At 35.1% G+C, this 21,978-nt stretch overlaps 1 protein-coding gene and 3 pseudogenes across 3 annotated transcripts; 1 reads left to right on the forward strand and 3 right to left on the reverse strand.

The window, feature by feature from the left end:
• Positions 1 to 594: 594 nt before the first annotated feature.
• LOC104725744 (alkane hydroxylase MAH1-like) lies at positions 595 to 2,273 on the reverse strand (annotated as a pseudogene).
• Positions 2,274 to 10,148: 7,875 nt separating this feature from the next.
• LOC147948985 (uncharacterized) lies at positions 10,149 to 12,857 on the reverse strand. The gene is made up of 5 exons (XM_087469456.1): positions 12,646 to 12,857; positions 11,741 to 12,555; positions 11,384 to 11,572; positions 10,662 to 10,783; positions 10,149 to 10,604 (listed from the first exon to the last, which is right to left on the reverse strand). The coding sequence occupies exons 1-5, from the start codon at positions 12,855 to 12,857 to the stop codon at positions 10,149 to 10,151; spliced, it is 1,794 nt and encodes a 597-aa protein (XP_087325582.1).
• A 993-nt stretch (positions 12,858 to 13,850) lies between these two features.
• Positions 13,851 to 15,727, reverse strand: LOC104727334 (alkane hydroxylase MAH1 pseudogene; annotated as a pseudogene). Its single transcript, XR_015581372.1, has one exon. The product of XR_015581372.1 is annotated as an alkane hydroxylase MAH1 pseudogene (transcript).
• Positions 15,728 to 18,891: 3,164 nt separating this feature from the next.
• LOC104753200 (uncharacterized) lies at positions 18,892 to 21,957 on the forward strand (annotated as a pseudogene). Its single transcript, XR_015581376.1, has 6 exons — positions 18,892 to 19,026; positions 19,544 to 19,705; positions 19,848 to 20,430; positions 20,520 to 20,946; positions 21,351 to 21,500; positions 21,607 to 21,957. The product of XR_015581376.1 is annotated as an uncharacterized LOC104753200 (transcript).
• The last annotated feature ends 21 nt before the right edge of the window (positions 21,958 to 21,978 follow it).

Here is a 21,978-nt window from a genome sequence, read left to right on the forward strand (position 1 = left end):
TATTAATTATACAACGATTATAATTTTGACCAAAACAAAAGACTATATACTACATAGAGATTCGAAAAAAATATTATCTTATTATTTCTCATTTTTTGTTAACTTTTATACTCATCTCCTTTGAGATCGAAGAATTTTATTAATTTTTAATGTTTATTAATTTATCAGATATTAATTTATAGAGGTTAATCTTATTGATTTTTTATCGTGTTTTTAAAATATGTCTATTTTGAAACATAGTTAAAAAAACTTTGTGGATTATTTGGGGTGTATGAATATTTTGAAATACTAACTAGATCCGATAGCTATCACTTCTAACTGGTAAAAGGCGCACAATACACATCATAATATGTTGGGATCGGTACCACCATGCCTATCTCTAGGGGGTGTGGCAAGAGGGGCAAAAAAAAGCCAAGTGTCCAAAATCGTTTTTGTTAAAACTCTTAAGAAAAAGGGTCCAAAAAAAACCAACTACTAACTACTAACCACAAATGGATAAGATGAATTTGTGAACGATTTCTAAATGGTCCATCATTTCATTATGCCAAATAAAAAAAATATGATGATGTTTTATCAAATTTGTGCAAACAGTTATATATGATGAAATCTTATTAAATCCTTCAAAATCATTAAAATACAAATTTACAAACAGTTATTTCAATATTTTCAAGATAAATTAAAGATAAACATCTTCTTAGCATGTTTTGTTAATTGTAACCTTAAGTCCGTGCTTCATTCTAAGAATTATATGAGTATCTGGTTGAATCTTCTGCCCTTTAGCAACCTTAATGTCATAGTTTTGTAATATCTCCACCACCACAATTTTCATTAGAATCATAGCTATTTGTTTACTTAGACAACTTCTCGGGCCGCCATTGAATGCTAAGAACTTGAAGGAAGGTACATGTCTCAACGCTCCGGTCTCTGAAATCCATCTTTCTGGCTTGAATTCTAATGCATCTTCACCCCATATGGCCCTCATCTTTCCCAATACCAAAATGAAGATCAAAATCTTCGAGTTTGCTTCGACTTTATGGCCACTTGGAAGCACATCTGATTTTACAGAAGACAGACGTTCGATCGGAACTGGTGGGTAAAGCCTCATTGTTTCACAAAATGCAGCATGTAAATACACTAACTTGTTCAAGTACTCCATTGGATCATAAGACGACATTTCTTGGCTAGTACTCCATTGGATCATAAGACGACATTTCTTGGTAGAATTGTGTCATCAATCTCTTGGCGAATCTTTGTCACCACTCTAGGGTTTTCAGACAAAAGCAAGAAGAACCAAGTGAGAGCAGAGGCAGTGGTATTGCTCCCAGCAAGAACTAAAAATAGGACAGTGTCTCTGAGAAATTTATCGTTGATAGGACTCAAAAGTTGGAACTTGGTTGTATTAAGCTTCATGTGAGATGTCAAAAGATCTTCACTTTCTCCATCAAAATGGTCATGATTATTTCCTTGTGATCTCTTTGTCTCTTCTCTCTTGGTTGATATGTATTTGGCACACACTCGATCCAAAATGGCACCAGCTTCTATCATTTTCTTCTCTATCCCAACTCCCATCCAGTTTTGTAGCTTCCAAAAGAATCTTGGTTTAGCATGCCTATAATAAATTCCTTCTCCTATATCGTTGAGAGCTTTAGCGAACTCAATCTCTGGCATTTCAATTGAGAGAGATCTAGGATCATCACATCCGGTTGTTATAACTAGAGTTGTATCGTACGCAAATTAAACCTCGAGAACACATCTTGCAAGTCTACAGTCGTTCTTTCCTTTGCGATATGGTTAAAAAAAGGAACAAGGTCGTCCTTGATTTTACTTCTCGTGGTACTCATTGAGAATCTTTGAAATCCTTGATGGTTGATCATGACCTGAGAAGCTTTCCTCAGATTCTTCCATGCGTCCGAGTCCTTTGTGAATAACGAATCTTCGAAGGTGTCAAAGACTTCTTTGAAGTCAGAACCTTTAACAAAATTTGAGAAGTTTGAATTTAGTAGGTAGTGAATGTTAGCCGGATCAACCGTGACCAGCATATCCATTCCCGTGAACCACGGTCCCTTGAATGGAAATGTTAACCCACTGCTTTCAAGACCCTCCGCAGCGAAGTCATAACCACGGTGGATCACCAACAAAAAACCTGGTATCATCCCCAAAACTGGCCAGCTAATTATAAGGAAACTGTAAAGAGGTTTCTTGAAGATGAAGCGACAAAGAATGAGAAAGTAAATGATGGCTATGGACACTCCAATCACGCTAAGTGAATCCATATATATGAGAAAAGATATTGATTTATAAAGATAAGCTATGTTTTGTTGTTAAAAAGATAATCACTGAAGAGGTTTATATACAAGCTACAAAGCAAGATGGTTCAATAAATAGTTAAATACAAACCATTTATGATCACCTAACTTCGCTAATTTCTGCATTATTTTGCCTTTATATGTGAACTAAAAGAAACCAAATTATATTTATTACTAGATTATGACCGCGGTACACCGCGGTGTAAGTTTTTTTTTAATTTTTTTCTAATATACTAAATTTGTTAATTTTAGTGATTTAATATATAAATCATGGTATACCGCACAATATTTTTTGTTTACTACAATATTAATTAAAACAGTTTGATTCGACATATTTTATATTGGTGTTGTTAAAACATTAAAATGAGGATTTTAATTCGTATTGAAATATCATATTACTGATAGTTTATTTTTTAGTATTATCAATTCAATCCTTTAATGTCATATAACACGTCATGTAATATAACTCATTTCTGTAATTTTGAAAATTTAATATGTTTAAATATTTCTAATTTTAAACTTTTTATTAAGTTTAGATATATCAGCTATAAATTATAAACTTCTTAAAATTTTATAATTTACTATATACAGTAAATTTACTATATATGTATATTGAACACACACTTTTTATATTAATTGAGTAATATATGTTTGTTTTAAAAAATTCAAATCACAATATATGCAGGAAAAATACACTTTTTTATATTAACTTTATGTGGTATATGATGATTCACTACATTAAAATTTTAAAATCAAAAAGAGATAATAAGAGAATAATTTTTTTAATCTGAAATAAATCTTCTCAATATCAATATTAATTATAGAACATTATAAATATAGATATTTAAAATATTTTAATTGTGTTTGATTATAAAGATAGTAGAGAAAGTTAACTAAATTTGTTTGGATATGAATATAAGCATTAAATAGCATTTAATGTAAAAACTTTTCAAATAATATTTTTGAGCAAAAACTGCTGTAAAAATACTAGTATAGATTATTGTGAATTAATAACTGAAATTGTCTATTGTTTTAAATATATATATTCAAAAGTTATATATTATAACTATAGATCTATGAACGGGCATCTTAGCTATTCAAATCATGAATTTAAATATATATTCACTTCTCTTTTTAAACAGAAATATATACATTTATCTCTTTATCAAAAAAATATATTCAATTCTCATTTAGTCATTTAGATATTATAAATTAAAATATAATTTAGTTTATAATGGATTGAAAATGAAATAAAATAGTGTAATATCAAGATCATGTGAATTATTTATATTAAAGTGTGGAAATAAAACAACCAATTATTACTCGACATTATCCTATACAACCCAAATATATATATAATCTTATATCCTTAAACTATTTAATCATCAAGTTATTTGGTAAGCGAAAATTTTATCATGTAAATTCAATTGAATAAATTTGTTATACTAAAAATTAAAAGAAACAAAATGACACTTGTGAAAGAAGAGAACATCACATGACAATCTTTTGCAGCTTTCCAAAAGAAAACTTTACTTTATTATTAGATGATATAATATAGTGCTTACCAAAAAAAAAAGATGATATAATATAGTAAGATTTCTTTCAATTCATACTCTAAGAATCTGACGTCCAACATCATTATATATTAAAATTCTTTTAAAATCAAATACACATGTCATTATTTATTTTCTTTTATAAATATTATAAAATGATTGCATAAATCATCAACAAGTGAACAATAGAAAAATAATTTACATTTTTGGAAAAAATATTCAAGACATAATAAGACAATATTTCTTCTAAAGTTAGGAACTTCCCGAATACGGATGATCCGAACAACGATACTATTGTTACCGATGTTTTGTTGTTCGTTGGAGATTGAATCGAGGATAGAATATAAAGTAAATGTTTTAGTTTTCACAATAGTCTGAAAGAGGATGTGTTTGTCTGGTAATAGAAACTAAACTTTATAGAATGTTTGAGCCTTTAAGAAGGAGATGGATTGAAATCAAATATTAATGATCATAAATTCGCAAGTGTTTCAAAATAATAAGTTAAAAATGAGAAGTAATATAAACAAAAATGAAAATTGAGGAAATAGTGGGTATAAGGCAATGCATAAAATGATGGTATTATTTCAAATCAAAACATAACTGATTATGTTCATAATTTATTCTGAAATTCCTAATATGAAAACTTCTAAATTTTATGTAATTCAAAAATACATAACGTTTGAAATAATAAGTGTGAACTGAACCAAATAATATAGAATTATATCAAAACCATCTCATACTCTTACGTAATTTTCCAGAAAGTAAGCTCAAAATTTTAATTTAAAAAATTAAACTAATTTACTTGAATAATACCTACCCACCATCTTACTTAAATTTGATTCCGTTTGTGCCCGTGAAAATTATATAAGATTCAAACACAGAAATTAAACCCAAGAATTCAAACTTATAAATTTAATTAAATGTTGGTATATAGTTCCAAGATGAAACCAATCACAGACTGATATAAGGTGTCTTTAGATTTTTGGGGGTTGCATATGTTTCTGATTAAAGAAGAAAGGAAATATAGATGATTTTTTTTTTTTTGGTTTTATGGGATGTTGATAGTTTTTTTTTTGGGTTTTATGGGTCTTTAGTTAATTAGGTCCAAATTATAGTTAATTAGGTCCAAAGGAAAAAGTACAGGTGTCAGAAAAATAGTTAGCCAAGTGTCATCTCCTTAGCAAAAGTTAAGAAAAACCTTCTCATATTATATAAAATCTTAAGGCAATGCATAAAATGATGGTATTATTTCAAATTAAAACATAACTGATTATGTTCATAATTTATTTTGAAATTCCTAATATGAAAACTTAGAAATTTTATGTAATTTGATTCCGTTTGTGCCCGTGAAAATTATATAAGATTCAAACACAGAAATTAAACCCAAGAATTCAAACTTATAAATTTAATTAAATGTTGGTATATAGTTCCAAGATGAAACCAATCACAGACTGATATAAGGTGTCTTTAGATTTTTGGGGGTTGCATATGTTTCTGATTAAAGAAGAAAGGAAATATAGATGATTTTTTTTTTTTTGGTTTTATGGGCATGTAGTTAATTAGGTCTAAACTATAGTTAATTAGGTCTAAACAGAAAAATACATGTGTCAATAATATAGTAATCCAAGTGTCATCTTCTTAACAAATTTTAATTTTACATAAACAATTTTTAAAAAATTTAAACTAATTTACTTGAATAATACCTACCCACCATCTTACTTAAATTTGATTCTGTTTGTGCCCGTGAAAATTATATAAGATTCAAACACATAAATTAAACCCAAGAATTCAATCTATAAATTTAATTAAATGTTGGTATATAGTTCTAAGATGAAATCAATCACAGATTGATATAAGGTGGCTTTAGATTTTTGGGGTTGCATATGTTTCTGATTAAAGAAGGAAGGAAATACATATGGTTTTTTTTTTTTTTTTGGTTTTATGGGCATGTAGTTAATTAGGTCTAAACTATAGTTAATTAGGTCCAAACAAAAATATACATGTGTCAATAATATAGTAATCCAAGTGTCATCTCCTTAACAAAAGTTGAGAAAAACTTTCTCATATTATATAAGATATTTAATATTCTGTAAAAAATTTTGGCAACATGAAATCACAAACGTAAACGTAAGTATAAACTATTTTATTTTCATTTATCTTTTAATTTTTATTATTATTTTTTTTTTTTGTTGAAGTACGTAGGTCTGGCATTTGTGACTTGATTACCCGGGTGAGGTCTATTCAAATTCAAATTTTCGAGTTTTGAGATTGACGTTCTGTTCGTCTTTAAATTTTTTTGGTTTGAGTTCGGTTTGGTTCTTTTTGTAGTCACGTCAATAGGTCTGTCATTTGATTACCTCGGTGAAGCGTTCGTACTATCTAACTTGGTATCAGTGTATGTAATATATTCATTTGTATTTTATTGGCTTTGTAAAACTCTTTTTCAACATTTTGAAATATGCACGATTTTTTTAATTATTAGATCATAGATCTTATAGCTATCAAATCCAACTGGTAAAGGCGTACACCATCATAATATGTTGGTGTCGGAACCAACTACTAACAACAAATGGATGAGACGTACTTGTGGACGATTTCTAGAAGGTACATCATTTCATTAAATCCATATTAAAGTTTAACCAATATCTCACAATGAGTCGAGAAGTACATCAAAGATCACTGCTCCCAATCAGTTACTGCAGTGAAGGAAAAAACTGGAGGAGTTCAATCACATGGTGTAATACGAGAAGAAAAAGAAAATGTGTGCATAGTCTTAGCATTGACATAGATTTCTGAATATAACTGTGTAACTTTCTAATCATATCTCTTTAGTGATCTAAACAAGATCCTAATCCTTGAGCTTGTGTGTGTGTGTGTGTGTGTGTGTGTGTGTGTGTGTTTCTTTTGGTGGTGTTTCCAAATGTAGAAGATCATTTGTAAGTACATCATCGGTAGTTATTGTCAGTGATGTTGCATTAAGCTAATCCAGTCTAGTCTAGTCTAATCTTAACCCTTATAGTTAGCCATTTGCCAATACTATGGCTTGTTAAACGGATCAGACCCGCCAGATTTTTGGAGGGAACCAAGATGAGTATGAGCTTTAATGGATGTGTGTAAGTGTAACTCTCTTAAGCTCTTACATGCATATGTATAACAAAAGACCCAAAATAGTGTCTTTGGTGAATTTTCGTTACTAGGCTTCATATGTTTATAATTGGTCGTGTCTATAGTCATGTAATATGTTAATACGTCCATGGCCTCTCCTTTGGAATCATGAATCCCATGAATTTTGATGTCCTCTTTTTTTAGCCGATATGATATTCCCAAGCATTTAATCGAAAACCGTGAGACCTCTTCTCATATTCTTCTCTATTCAAACATTGATCCAATATTGGAATTTCCACAAGAAAGGCGGCTTGAGATGTTTATTGAAAATAACATCTGCAACTCCATCCATCGCGTCACCGAACTCATCCTCATGCATTTCAATAGAAAGACATTTGGATCACACCTGGTCATCAAAATTGAAGATGTACCAACAAGAATCTTTGGAATAAATCTTTTGGGTCTAGATTAATCTTATTAATTTCAATGTTTATTAATTTATCAATTATTAGTTTATAAAGAATTATTTTACTGCATGTATGTAAAATTATATGTAGACAAGTCCTGTTTAAAATATGTCTATTTTGGAAAATAGTTTAAAAAAAATATGGGTTTATTTGGGATGTGAATATTTTGAAATACTAGACTAGATTTGATAGCTACTATATCAAATCCAAATGTTATAGGCGTACAGTACACCATCATAATATGTTGGGGTTGGTACAAACTACTAACCACAAATGGATGAGACGAATTTGTGAACGATTTCTAAAATGGTCCATCATTTCATCAAGTCCAAATAAAAACTCAAATAATATCTTAAGAACCTCCCATCACTTTTCTCAAAAAAAAAAAAAAAAAAACCTCCCAATTCAGAAATCTGTGTCTACGTATATGTTATCTTTTTCATTATTATATCTCTTTAACTATCTTAACAAGATCCTCGTCATTGAACTCGTGTTTTTGTGGCGTTTCCAAATATAGAAAATCATTTTTTATGTACAGCAACAGCATCGATAGTTATTGTCACTGATGTTGGTTTGAGCTAATTGTTAGAATTGCGAAATTATCTAGAGAATAAGGGAAGAGAATCGAGAGAATAAGAGAATGTGAAATCAAAAGACTTAATTAGAATATATCTTAGTTTGTTTACATAGTCATATATATAGATACAAAAGGGACTAGCCGTTGGGATACAAAAGGAAGGAGATATTCTCATGTGATTAGTCTTGATCGGCAGTAATGATGATAGCGACCCTTCTTTCCTTAGTTGACTCGATTATGCTCGTCCCTAAGGTAACATGTGACTTCTTCTCATAAGATATTTTGCTCTCTTCTCTTCTAGATCCTTCCCTTCTTTGGGCTTCAATATCATTAAGGCCTCTCCTTCTTATTACTTGGACCGAACCATGGCCTAAGGGCCGAGACCGTACGGACGCTTGTACGGACATTCGTACGGACAACCTTGATCTCGTTTCCTAGATCAATACTCCCCCTCAAGCTTAACCAGGTGAAACGGTTAAGCTTAGAACCCCGTATGCCATCACCTCATTAAAAAACCTCAAAATAGAAAACCACATGGGACAAAACTACCTTAAGGGAAAAAGAGTGTGATGGTCACGGGTAGGAGACTTGATCAAGGGTGTGTCAAGTCCACCAGTCCGAGCTTGTGGTGAATGTGATCACAAACTTTACGACAGGCGGCCTTGGTGAAGAAGTCAGCGAGTTGATCCACGCTTGGTGTATGATATGGGAGTGTGACTCCTTCTTCAATCTTCTCTCGAACTTTGTGGCAGTCCAACTCAATGTGTTTGGTTCTTTCATGGAACATCGAGTTTGTGGCTATGTGGATTGCAGTTTCATTGTCACAATGCATAGGAATTGGTGTTGATGGTTTGATGCCTAGCTCTTCTAACAACGCCTTGAGCCATGTGAGCTCGGTGGTCAGCTTCCGCATCGCTCTATACTCGGATTCGGCACTCGACATCGAGACCACCTTTTGCTTCTTGGTCTTCCACGTGACTAGGTTGCCTCCTATGAAGGTGCAATAGCCTGTGACTGATCTTCGATCCGTCCTATCACCACCCCAATCTGCATCACAATATCCTACAAGCTCGGTATTGTCATTCTTGCCCATCCATATGCCTTGGCCAGGGCTCTTCTTGAGATAGTGAAGGATTCTTTGCAAGATACTCCAGTGATATGTTGTTGGACCTTTCATGTACTGGCTAACCTGATTCACAGCATAGCAAATGTCAGGTCGAGTAAGTGTTAAGTAGATAAGCTTACCCACTAGACAGCGATAGCGAGAGGGATCTTCGTATGGAGGATCATTCCTCTCCCCCTTGCGTTCAACTTGGTAGCCATCAGGGAGCGGAGTGTCAACCGGTTTAGCTCCTAACATTCCTGTTTCACAAAGTAAATCAAGGGTCTACTTTCGTTGGGAAAGAAATAGGCCTTCCGGAGAACGACACACTTCAATCCCAAGAAAGTACTTAAGCTCACCAAGATCTTTTATATCAAACACAAAATTTAAATGAGCTTTGATATCCTTTATACCTTCATGGTGGTCCCCGGAGATGATAAGATCATCTACATAAACAAGAACAACCACTATACCTTTATCGCTTTGATGAGTGAAGAGAGAGTAGTCCGAGTGGGTTCTCTTAAAGCCATAACCAACAAGTGTGGTGCTCAACTTGTGGTACCAGGCTCGTGGTGATTGCTTTAAGCCATATATAGCTTTCCTTAGTCTCAATACCTTTCCCGGAGTGATCATGTCTTCAAGACCGGGTGGTGGTGTCATGTAAACCTCTTCCTTTAATTCTCCTTGTAGGAAGGCGTTTTTGACATCCATCTGCCATAACTCCCAAGATAGATTCGTAGCTAAGGATAAGACTACTCTCACCGTATGAAGCTTGGCCACTGGTGCGAACGTGTCTTTGTAGTTCTGACCATATGTTTGAGTAAACCCACGCGCCACTAGGCGAGCTTTGTATCTTTCGATGTCTCCATTGCTTAGATGCTTGATTGTGAAAACCCACTTTGAGCTTACTGCCTTTTTCCCTGGTGGAAGATCAGCTTCATCCCATGTGTGATTTTGTATCATAGCCTCCACCTCATCATCTACGGCTCCAAGCCATTCTTTGCTTTCTTGTGCTTCCTCATAGGTGTTTGGTATCGGTTATTCGTCTAGCTTCCCAAGGAACACTTGATGATCAGCTGGTAAATGCGCAAGAGAGCATACAGCTTGTATAGGATGCGCTATAGCATTGTTGTTGTAGTAGATGCGCTTATCTCTCCATGTGGACGGATGTGACCGGACGCGAGTACTTCGACACGGCTGTGGAGCTGGTTGTGGAGCTGGTTGTGGTTCAGGAGCTGGCGCAGGCAGTGCTTGGTCTACAGAAGTTGGTTCGTCAGAGACTTGTTGTTGTAGCCCATCATTGTTCTCCCCCTCCGGCTCCGGAGGCACAACATCAGCCGGGATAGACGATGGTTCGGGCAGAGGCTCCGAGATGCCGGGAAGCGAGTCAGGTGAAGTATCCTGGGACAATTGCGAGGGTTGAGTGGTCGAGACACCGAGATGATCTAGTAAGAACTTGAGACCGGCAGACTGATCCGTAGGCGTGGCCAAATCCTTCAAGCCCGCCCAATCTTTCTTGTCAAAGTAACCTTAGTCTTCAAGAAACTTAACATCGCGTGAGATGAAGGTGCGGTTATTGATCGGATCAAAGCATTTGTAACCCTTTTGAGTGATGGAATAGCCTAGAAACATGCACTTGGTGCTCTTGGCTTCAAGCTTATTCCGTAGCTCACCTGGTATTAAGACAAAACAAACACAACCAAACACTTTTAGGTGATTAAGTGATGGTTTAAATTGGTTTAGTACCTCAAATGGTGATCGATCCTCTAGGATCTTAGTAGGAGTCCGGTTGATTAGGTAGCAGGCCGTCATCACCGCATCTCCCCAATATCTTCTTAGAACGTTGGTGTGAAACATCATTGATCTTGCTACTTCCATCAAGTGTTGGTTCTTTCTTTCGGCTATACCATTTTGTTGAGGAGTGTAGGGGCAACTTGTTTGATGAACAATGCCATGCTTTGCTAGGTGTTCTTTGAATCGATTGCTTGTATACTCGCCTCCATTGTCTGTTCTAAACACTTTAATCTTAGCATTAAACTGATTAGTGACATAGTTTTGGAAATTTATAAATGCATCAATCACACGATCCTTGGAGGGAAGTAAAGTTACCCAAGTGTATTTTGATTTTTCATCTATGAATGTCACAAAATACTTGTTACTATCCCTAGAGACACATGGGGAGGTCCAAACATCTGAATGAACTAAGTCAAAGCAATTTTCATAAAAAGTAGTAGACTTAGAGAAAACAGTTTTACAATGTTTGCCAAGTATACAAGCCTCACAACTAGAGTGATCAAAAGAGACATTAGGAAGCATTAATTCAAGAGCTCTAGAGTGAGGATGACCTAGCCTAGCATGCCACATTGCATTCAAAGAAACTCCAAGACAAGAACTAAAAGAAACAGATTTTGATAAACTTGGTGAACTATCTTCAAGAATATAAAGATCATCTTTGGTTCCACCTTCACCAATCAGTTTTCCAGTCTCAATATCCTGAAAGTAAACATCATTAGGCCCAAATATAGCATAGCAATTTAGATCGTTAGTAGCTCTTTTAACCGACAAAAGATTTGAAGTAAACTTAGGCATATAAAACGCTTTAGACTCTTTGTTAAACAATCTTAAGTCACCTATGCCTTGAATCGGTATTTTCTCCCCATTAGCAATAACTACATTTCCCTTAGCCGGTTCTATATTATTTAGCAAGTTCGAGTTACTAATCATATGGTGAGAAGCACCCGAATCTACTACTAAGGAGTTATTAAGCTTGAGGGCAGAAAATGTTTTACCACTTGACTCCTTGAGAGCCAAGGATTTGAAGAAGGCCTCCAAGTCGGATTTCCTCACATAGTCTCCGGAGGCTGCCTCTTCACCGTTCTTTGAGGAACCGCCAGTCTGGGCTTGTTCATCCTTGGTGTGAGTCACGTTGGCTCGCGGATCTTTGTGATGGTGATTTGAGCGCAAGTGAGGGTGAAAAAACCAACATTTCTCCTTAGTATCGTTCTTCCTCTTACAATGCTCACATCCTCCCTTTGGCTTCCTATCCTCTGGTTTGAAGACTCCTTTGTTGGCTGTAACAAGCTCCCCCTTACCACTAAACAAGCCAAGAGAGCCTTGTTCTTTTTGTATCTGTGCACACACATCATCGAGGCTTGGGAGCTTGTCTGACCTTAGGATATGCTTGATGAGGTCGTTGAAAGTCGGGTTGAGGGTGAGTAGCACAGCAAAGACCTTGTCTTGTTCCCTTCGCTCGTTGAGTACGGCCGGGTCCATGGTGTTCGGTCGGAGCATTTCGAATTCAGCCCAAAGTGACCTGAACGTCCCAAAATGTTTGTTGAACTCCATATCCTCTTGACTCAGGTCGTTGATAGACTTCTTGACTTCAAAGACTCGGGTGAGGTTGGAGACATTGCCGAAGACATTCTTGAGGGTCTCCCATAGTTCGCTGGCCGTTTCACAATAAGAATAGGCTTCTAGTATGGGAGCCTCAAGGGAGTTTTGAAGTATGGAGAGGACGGTTTGGTCTTCTTAAAACCACTTAGCATCTTCTTGACGCTTAGCCTCTTCTTCATCTTCTTTGATGGTTTCTTTTCCACCTTCTTTGGTGACTTTCCTTGGAACTCTCCCACCTTCGATGTGGTTCCAAAGCCCGCGGCCACACAACGCTGTTTTGGTGGTTCTTGACCAAAACAGATAGTTTCCTCCTTTGAGGACAGTTGGTAGAACAAGTGGCTTAGTGTTCTCCATGGTAGAATGCTATTGACCGCCGGATAAAGCTTTGGACCGGTGGATAAACGTGAGAAAACGAACGGGAGTAGAAAGTGAACACAAGAATGGAGAATCAAAGCGAGAATAAAAGAGAATGGAGCTGGTTTTGTCAAGAACAGAAACCTAGCTCTGATACCATGTTAGAATTGCGGAATTATCTAATAAGGGAAGAGAATCGAGAGAATAAGAGAATGTGAAATCAAAAGACTTAATTAGAATATATCTTAGGTTGTTTACATAGTCATATATATATATACAAAAGGGACTAGCCGTTGGGATACAAAAGTAAGGAGATATTCTCATGTGATTAGTCTTGATCGGCATTAATGATGATAGCGACCCTTCTTTCCTTAGTTGACTCGATTATGCTTGTCCCTAAGGTAACATGTGACTTCTTCTCATAAGATATTTTGCTCTCTTCTCTTCTAGATCCTTCCCTTCTTTGGGCTTCAATATCATTAAGGCCTCTCCTTCTTATTACTTGGACCGAACCATGGCCTAAGGGCCGAGACCGTACGGACGCTTGTACGGACATTCGTACGGACAACCTTGATCTCGTTTCCTAGATCAATACTAATGCAGTCTAGTCTAGTCTAATCTAACCCTAATAGCCATTAGCCAATACTATGACATGTTAAAAGGATCAGACCCGCCTGGCGCTTGCCTAGGATCGTTCATGTTTTTGGCCGGCAAAGACCCACCCCACCACCAGGCCTGGGGGACTTCAATACCAAACCCGTAGCTGTCCTGCATAATTAATTTGGTGATTCTGACCCGCTGTCCAACTTAAAATGAATGAATAAGCACAATGATAAATTGAATAGAATTCATAGTTTGTCGCGTGGGACGACCTAACTCCTCCTAATCGATTTAAGACTGCTGAATAGTTAATGTAGTAAGCATGCATTAAACGTGTTATATACATTCTTTAAATATGTGTCATCATTATGTGTGCTTACGTACGCTCCGGTAATACGAAAGGGAATACAATAGAAAACCATAGGAATCTAGAAAGGTAGATCACACTTTAATTTCTGCCATTATTAATACTCTTAGGCTATGGTTTCGAAAAAATAGAACTTCTAATAAACTTAATTATTTCAATAATTTCAAAATATGAATTAAAGATGAACATCTTCTTAGCATCTCTTGTTAATTGTAACCTTAAGTCCCTGCTTCATTCTAAGAATCATATGATTCTCTGGTTGAATCTTCTGCCCTTTGGCAACATTAATGTCATAGTTTTGTAATATCTCCACCACCACAATCTTCATTTGAATCATAGCTATATGTTTACCTAGACAACTTCTCGGGCCGCCATTGAATGCTAAGAACTTGAAGGAAGGTATATGTCTCAACGCTCCGGTCTTTGAAATCCATCTCTCTGGCTTGAATTCTAATGCATCTTCTCCCCATATGGCTCTCATCTTACCCAACGCATAAATGAAGATCAAAATCTTCGAGTTTGCTTCGACTTTATGGCCACTTGGAAGCACATCTGATTTAACGGGAGACATACGCTCGATCGGAACTGGTGGGTTAAGCCTCATAGTCTCACACAATGCAGCATGTAAATACACTAACTTTTCCAAGTACTCCATTGGATCATCATAAGACGGCCTTTCTTGGCCACTACTACCTCTTGGTAGAATTGATGAGTCAATCTCTTCACGAATCTTAGTTACCACTCTAGGGTTTTCGGACAAAATCCAGAAGAACCAAGTGAGAGCAGAGGCAATGGTATCTCTCCCAGCAAGTAAAAAACCTACGATAGTGTCTCTAAGGAATTTATCATTGATAGGATTCAAGAGTTGGTACTTGGTTGGATCAAGCTTCATGTGAGATGTCAAAAGATCTCCACTCTCTCCATCAAGATGGTCATGACTAATCCCTTGTGATCTTTTTATCTCTTCTCTATTGGCTGATATGTATTCCGCACACACTCGATCGAAAATGACACCAGCTTCTGTCATCTTCTTCTCTATCCCAACTCCGATCCAGTTTTGTAGCTTCCACAAGAATCTAGGTTTAGCATGCCTATATATAACTCCTTCTCCTATATTGTTGAGAGCTGTAGCGGACTCAATCTCTGGCATTTCGATGGAGAGAGATCTAGGATCATCACACCCAGTTACCGTAACTATAGTTGTATCGTACGCAAACCTCCAGAACACATCTTGCAAGTCTACAGTCGTGCCCTCCTCTGCGACATGATTAAAAAAAGGAACAAGGCCGTCCTTGAGTTTACTTCTCGTGGTACTTATTGAAAATCTTTGATATCCTTGATGGTTGATCATGACCTGAGAAGCTTTCCTCAGATTCTTCCATGCGTCCGAGTCCTTTGTGAGTAACGAATCTTCGAAGGCGTCAAAGACTTCTTTGAAGTCAGAACCTCTAGTGAAATTTGAGAAGTTTGAATTTAGTAGGTAGTGAATGTTAGCCGGATCAACTGTGACCAGCATATCCATTCCCGCGAACCACGGTCCCTTGAATGGAAATGTTAACCCACTGTTTTCAAGAGCCTCCACAGCGAAGTCAAAGACACGGTGGAGCACGAACAAAAGACCTGGTATCATCCCCAACACTGGCCAGCTAATCATGATGAACATGTAAAGAGGTTTCTTGAAGAGGAAGCGATGGAGGATGAGAAAGAAAATGATGGCTATGGACACTCCAATCACGCTAATTGAAGGCATAGTATAAGGAGGTTGATTCAGAAAGATAAGCAATGTTTTATTTTAAATATATAATCAATGTTATCTTGAGTACGGAAGAGCTTATATACAAATTACAAAGCAAGATGGACGTTTACATGTGAACTAAAAAAAAAACCATAGATATCAATATACTGTATACTATTTTTGTTATATTTAATGTAGTAAAATATTTTGGAACCATGAAATCACAAACATTAACGTAAATAGTATATACTCCATAAACTATTTTATTTTCATTTATGTTTAAAAAAAAAATTATGTTGAAGTACGTAGGTCTGGCATTTGATTGCCCGGGTGAGGTCTATTCAAATATATTCATCTGTATGTTATTGGCATTGTAAAACTCTTTTTCAATCATTTTGAAATATGCACGTTTTTTGAATTATTAGATCTTATAGCTATCAAATCCAACCTGGTAAAGGCGTACAGTACACCATCATAATATGTTGATGTCGGTACCACCTACTATCCACAAATTGATGAGACGAACTTGTGGACGATTTTTAAAGGGCCATCATTTCAGTAGACCCATATTGAATTTTAACCAGTATATTAGATCTCATAATGACTCGAGAAATACATCAAAGGGTTTGAATGGTAACTGCGATCAGGGCGGTCAAATCCATCTGTGGTCTGGACCGTTCTATTTTTGGGGCAGTCTACAGACCGCTGCAGACCAACTTTATTTGTAAGCAAAAGTGGTCCGCAGTTGGTCTGCAGCGGTCTTATCTCTGCTTTATTTGGACCGCACCACTGCGGACTATATTTGCTGAATGGTAAATAAAAAGCGGTCCAGTCTGCAAACAGATTTGTCCGCCCCAACCGCTGCAACCATTCACACTCAAAGATCACATGCCTCAATCAGTTTCTGCAATGAAAGAGAAAACTAAAGGTGTTCACAGGGTGCAGTCACATGGTGCAGTGGCGGAGCCCGAAAATCTATCTATAAGGGTCATATTTCTTTTAAGCAAAAAAAATTAACTAAAACCATAAAATTGTCACAAAGAAGGAGAAGCTGAACAGTTTTTCGTTTTTAGATTCACGTAAGTAGAAAGAAAAAAACAGAATATTAGATGGACTCTTAAACAATTGTATATTTAATAAAATTAGTTGGGGTCAATATTCCATATAAGTTTTAAGCTTTATTGTATTTTAAAATTTCATATGGGTCAATTATATTATTGGGCAAAATTTCACCACGGTCAATTGTGCTATTGGATAAGGGTCAAATTTTTCTTCCAATAAGAATTCAATTAATTTTTAAAATTTCATCAGGTAATTGTTCACTAGCTCCGCCACTAACATGGTGTAATTGGAAAAGAAAAAGAAAAGATGTACATAGACATACATTTATTGAATATAACTGTGTAGCTTTCTAATCGATGTCTTATCACATATCTTTAACTATCTAAACAAGATCCTTGTCCCTGAGTTTATGTGTGTGTGTTTTTTGTTGGTGGCGTTTCCAGATGTAAAAAATATCATTTTTAAGTACATGGATAGTTATAGTCACTGATGTTGCATTAAGCTAATTCAGTCTAGTCTAATCTTAATTTATACAGGTGCATTTGCACTGGGACCACTCTAAATTAACATAAAAAGTAGAGTATTTTAAGGTCTAAAAAAATTTTCAAAAAAATTTTACATGTAAATAATGCCTATTTTTCAAAATTTGAACAGGGACCCTAACAATTTTGGGGATGTTTACACCGGCCCTATTTATAGCCAAAATCAGTCAAGAGGTCAAGTAAGCCAAGCATGAGTTTGCGACCATTAATAATAAAATTAAATTTTGACCCTTTTTTTGTAAAAGTTTTCTTTAGTCCAGGGGGTCTAGTTGAACTGATTTTGACACCACAACGTAGGTTCGAAACCCATAGCTGCAAATATATTTGGCTTATAGCCCTAGAAAGTTCAGTGCCGGCTCTGCTTATAGCCATTAGCCAATACTATGGCACTAGGTAACAATCCGCATTATATGCGGGATAAATCGACTCAAATAAAATTATTATTTGGAATTTAAAGTATCATAATAATAATTTTACACATACTTTTTTATTCAAATTTACATTTAATTATTTTGTGTAAAAATATATTTCATCCGTAAAATATGAAAAATAATGTTAATTATTGTGATAATTGTGATAATGTTATTTATTTTTAAGATTTTTATAATAATTAATTTTTAATATATATACTCCCTTTGTTTCATAAAGAGTGTCATTTTAGAATTTTATTTTTGTTTCACAAAGAGTGTCATTTTACATTTCCAATGCACTATTTTATATTTTCAATGCAACTTTTTCATTAGATTTTCTAGTTTTACCCTTAATCTATGACTAAATTAACCCATTAAATATTTATTAAATAAGGTATATATGTATATTTAAATATTTTCTTAATTTGTGTGAAATGTGTCAAAATAACACTTATTGTGAAACAGAATGAATACTTGAATAGTCATCAAATTTTTTAAAATCGGAGAAGAAGTTTTGTGTTTCAAAAAGTTAAATAGATGAATAAGTTTTTTAATAGTTTATGAAATGTAATTTACTTTAAATAATTAAATATGTTATGAAAATGATAATTAAATTATTAGCTATATTTTCTTTTTTTAATAGTTGATGAAGTCTTTCATTTTATAAACTAATAGAAAGAAACATTACCTTATATATTCTAATGACACATTTATATAAATAATAATGAAATAAAGATTTCCTTATATATTTTAATGGCAAATTTAATAAATCAAAAGACTTGTTTTGTAAATATATTTATCTTTAGATGCTTAATTGCAATTAAATATCTAAATCGTTCTGGCAACGACATATGAAAATGCTTCTCTATTAATATATAGGGGATGTCAAACGGATCAGAGCCGCCAGGTTTTTAGAGTGAATTGGAGGGAACCAAGATGAGGATGAGCTGTGATGGATGCAAAGTTGTGTCGTGTGTAACTCTCTTAGATTCTTTAGTCTTACATGTGGTATATACGTCACAATGTCACATAATTGAGTCACTTTATATAATTAGAACTTTGAATATATGATGACCCGTACAAAAACAAAAATATCAACAAGGGAAGGGTACAATGGGCTTTAAATGGATACTTAGGCCGATTAATAGACGTAAATGATCATGGCTATAAATGGGTACTTAGGGCCCAATAACAGAGCGAGACGTTGTTGTCAGTTACGAGAATTTTGTAATTGTTTGTTGATGAGGAAGAAGATTATAAAAGCATATGTGATCGAGCGAGCGCCATTTTTTTTTTTCTCCTTTCGCAGTTTCTTCACTCGGATGTTCTCCTTACCGGCGGCGATTGATCGGAAGCGGAATCTATTTTCTTCATTTGATCAAAGAGGATGAAGATAGTTGTCGAAACTTTAGAGGGGACTCGCTTCGAGATCGAAGTTGCACTCAAGGATTCGGTATGTACAAATCTTCGTTCGTCTATATGTGCTTTAGAAAACACACTCAAATTTCGTAATCTAGGGAAGTAGTTTCGCTTGATTACTTGTTCATTACGGTGCAAGTTTGTTCACTGATTGTTTGATTTTGATATGGCGGTGATTAGGGTCTTCTCTCTTTAACCATTCTTTTCTTGATTTGTAACTTTGTTCTGTCTCTTGTCGCGTGATCGAGACAAGCGACCAAATTGTTTAACAAAGGCCCAATTCTTTTTAATTTTTTTTTGGTTTTAGTGGCAGTATCTCCGATATCAACGTCGGCCCTTATACTCTCCTTCCAACTTCCAAGGAACTTGTTTATAAAGCATTTTTTGGTCGCTATATAATGTTAGCGACAAGGTTCAGAACAGGCCTGTAGTCACTATTACTGTTTTATGTAGAAAAATGCATAATGGTAGAATCTTAAAATTGATGATTTCTTGAACACGGTTTCGTTTCGTAATACTTGGAGTCACGAGTCTCTTTTGTTTTGTCTCAGGTTGCTAAAGTGAAGAAGAACATAGAGAATGTGGTCGGAGATAGTACATATCCTGCTGCACAACAAATACTTAGTCACAAAGGGAAAGTGCTTAGAGATGAAACAACAATGGAGGCGAACAAAGTTATAGAGAAAAGTGTTATTGTCATTATGATGACCAAGGTGCGTTTAGGGTTTAGCAGAATTGGCTTATGGTTTTTTAAACTTCAAATCTGAATCCAAAATAAATATAAGAATATAAACGTAGAATAAAAATGAGTAGTTTTGGTGAAAGTCTAATTGTTTGGTATTATGTGTCAATTAGTACCAATCTTTGCGACCTTTGGTGCAATCATCCGCTCTTGAAGTCGACGAGGGTGAAGATCCATACAATGATTCATTTGGTGGGTTCGAGCAGTGTACGGAAGAAGACTTCTCAAATTTCATGGCAGACCCTAATCCCAATTTGATGGACATGTCATTTCTCGAGAACTCGCCGCCTCCTCTGGACTTTTCTACACTAGCCATAGATGTTGACGAAACTAAGTTGTTACACAAATTTGATCTTTCAATCGCTGATTACGACATCAACAACGAGTTCGAGGAATTGTCTTTTGTGGACGATGGGTTTACCATATCTTGGGACATGTTCGAACCTTCGAATGATGATGATCTTAACGAAAACATCAACAATGATGTCCTAGGAGAGATTGGTAAGGATAATGGTACTAACAATGTTGGTGAAATTACAAAACTTGAAGTGAGCACTCGAGTTTTCAGTGATCCTAATGGTCCAGACTTTGAAAGTGGTGGTACATCAACAATGGATCTTCTGGTATCGACAACCTCTGATGAAATGCTCGTATGCTCTTGTTGCAAAATGCTCCGAGAATTAGTTCATATCAAGGGTATAAATATTTCTCATTTATATTTTGGAATTACTGACTTATCTTTTGGTTGCAATATTAATTGGTTTATATTGTATGATTTTATATAGATGGTGAAATGAGTACACTGGAAATCTTTGGAGGGATTGGTTTCTTTTGCCATGCGATTTTGCTGACTCAATGGTTTGCTTCTGATTCGACGGAACGTCAATCTCAAACGTTTCATCTGAAGGATTTAACGATGGAAGAAGTAAAGAGATTTATAGAAGACTATTGTTCCGAGAGAGTAGCAAGTGGTTTATCACTTGTGCAAGACACTAATGCTGCTTTCTATCAAGCAGTGAGTGCTAACTCCTTCTTTACCAGTTGCCGCCTATGTTGACAATACCATTACGCACCGATGTTCCAATGTATTTGGTTTCGCCTGATGAAGCTCTAGATGTTCCACTTGTGCCGCTACATGTTGGACCGAGAGAGGAACCCACCACTGGCGTGCGGAAAGAAAGGAAAAAGCGAAAAACGCCTCTTGCAACACAGGTTTTGTCTCTGTTTCTCAGTGTATAACCAATTATAACATTATACGGTTTGTTAGGGTTACCTTTAGATTGGAGATATATTACTTGCACTACAAGGAAAGGTATTAAAAGAGTGATTAATTATGTCTAGATTTTAGTTTGAAAACATGATCATTGCGTTAAAATAAGGCCTTTTGGTACCTTATTACGTAGAGCAACAGCTGAACTTATAGCGTACTGCGTACATAAGATTTTACCAAATTAAAGATCTTATTATAGAGTCTTAATCCTAAAACAAAGATGATATAGAATTATATCAGGTTAAAATTTGTATTACTACAAGAATTTTTTTTTTCTAGGTTTCATTGAAGAGAGAGGTTACTAATCTTTGGTTTTATGGTTACTGTGTACCGAGGACAAGAACAGAGAGAAAGGACTAAAAGTTTGACACTGAAGGATATCAATATGCTTTTTCATCTCCCTATCGAAACAGCAGCGAAGCAGATGAATCTTTGTCCAACAGTTCTAAAAAAGATATGTCGGAAAGGAAGTCTAATGCGATGGCCTCACCGTAAGGTAATTGAATCAAATCATTATAAACAACTTTCAGTTTTTTTTTCTTAAATTTTGTTTTTAGCTCTCCATTTAGTTTAATAATGTATCTATTAAAATTGACTTGTAGATAAAAAGTCTCCATACAAAAATAACGTCATTAAAGAGTTTGGTACACACAGCAAAAAATGATGAAGTGAAGGCTCGCACCGAAGCAGAGATTGAGCGACTTCAGAGACGGATCGATAAGATTTGTTGCGACGCACTTAAACATGTGAAATAAGCTATTTTTTTTTCATTTATAGTTTAGGATTTCTCTCATAGTATATATTATAGAGCTTTTGGTATTTCAAAAAAAAAATAAAAAAAAAAGACTTCCCTGTTATATTTAGCTGCCTAGAATTGGTAAGCCGGTTGGTTGTTGTAATGTGACAATGGTCAGAAATATTTATGAATTATTTATTACACAAGTAGTTGAATTTTGTTTTTTAGCATATTCACA

This window comes from Camelina sativa, chromosome 2 (genome assembly GCF_030686135.1).
Source record: "Camelina sativa cultivar CO46 ecotype springtype chromosome 2, ASM3068613v1".
Classification (NCBI taxonomy): Eukaryota; Viridiplantae; Streptophyta; class Magnoliopsida; order Brassicales; family Brassicaceae; genus Camelina; species Camelina sativa.

Bases quoted from the DNA above. Each gene is read 5' to 3' on its own strand.
- LOC147948985 (XM_087469456.1), bottom strand. From the start codon at position 12,857: ATGGAGAACACTAAGCCACTTGTTCTACCAACTGTCCTCAAAGGAGGA. The intron at 11,573-11,740 runs GTGACTTAAGAT...TGATTGGTGAAG, and splicing joins AATACCGATTCAAGGCATAG to GTGGAACCAAAGATGATCTT. The intron at 10,605-10,661 runs GTTAAGTTTCTT...GCGGGCTTGAAG, and splicing joins GCACCTTCATCTCACGCGAT to GATTTGGCCACGCCTACGGA.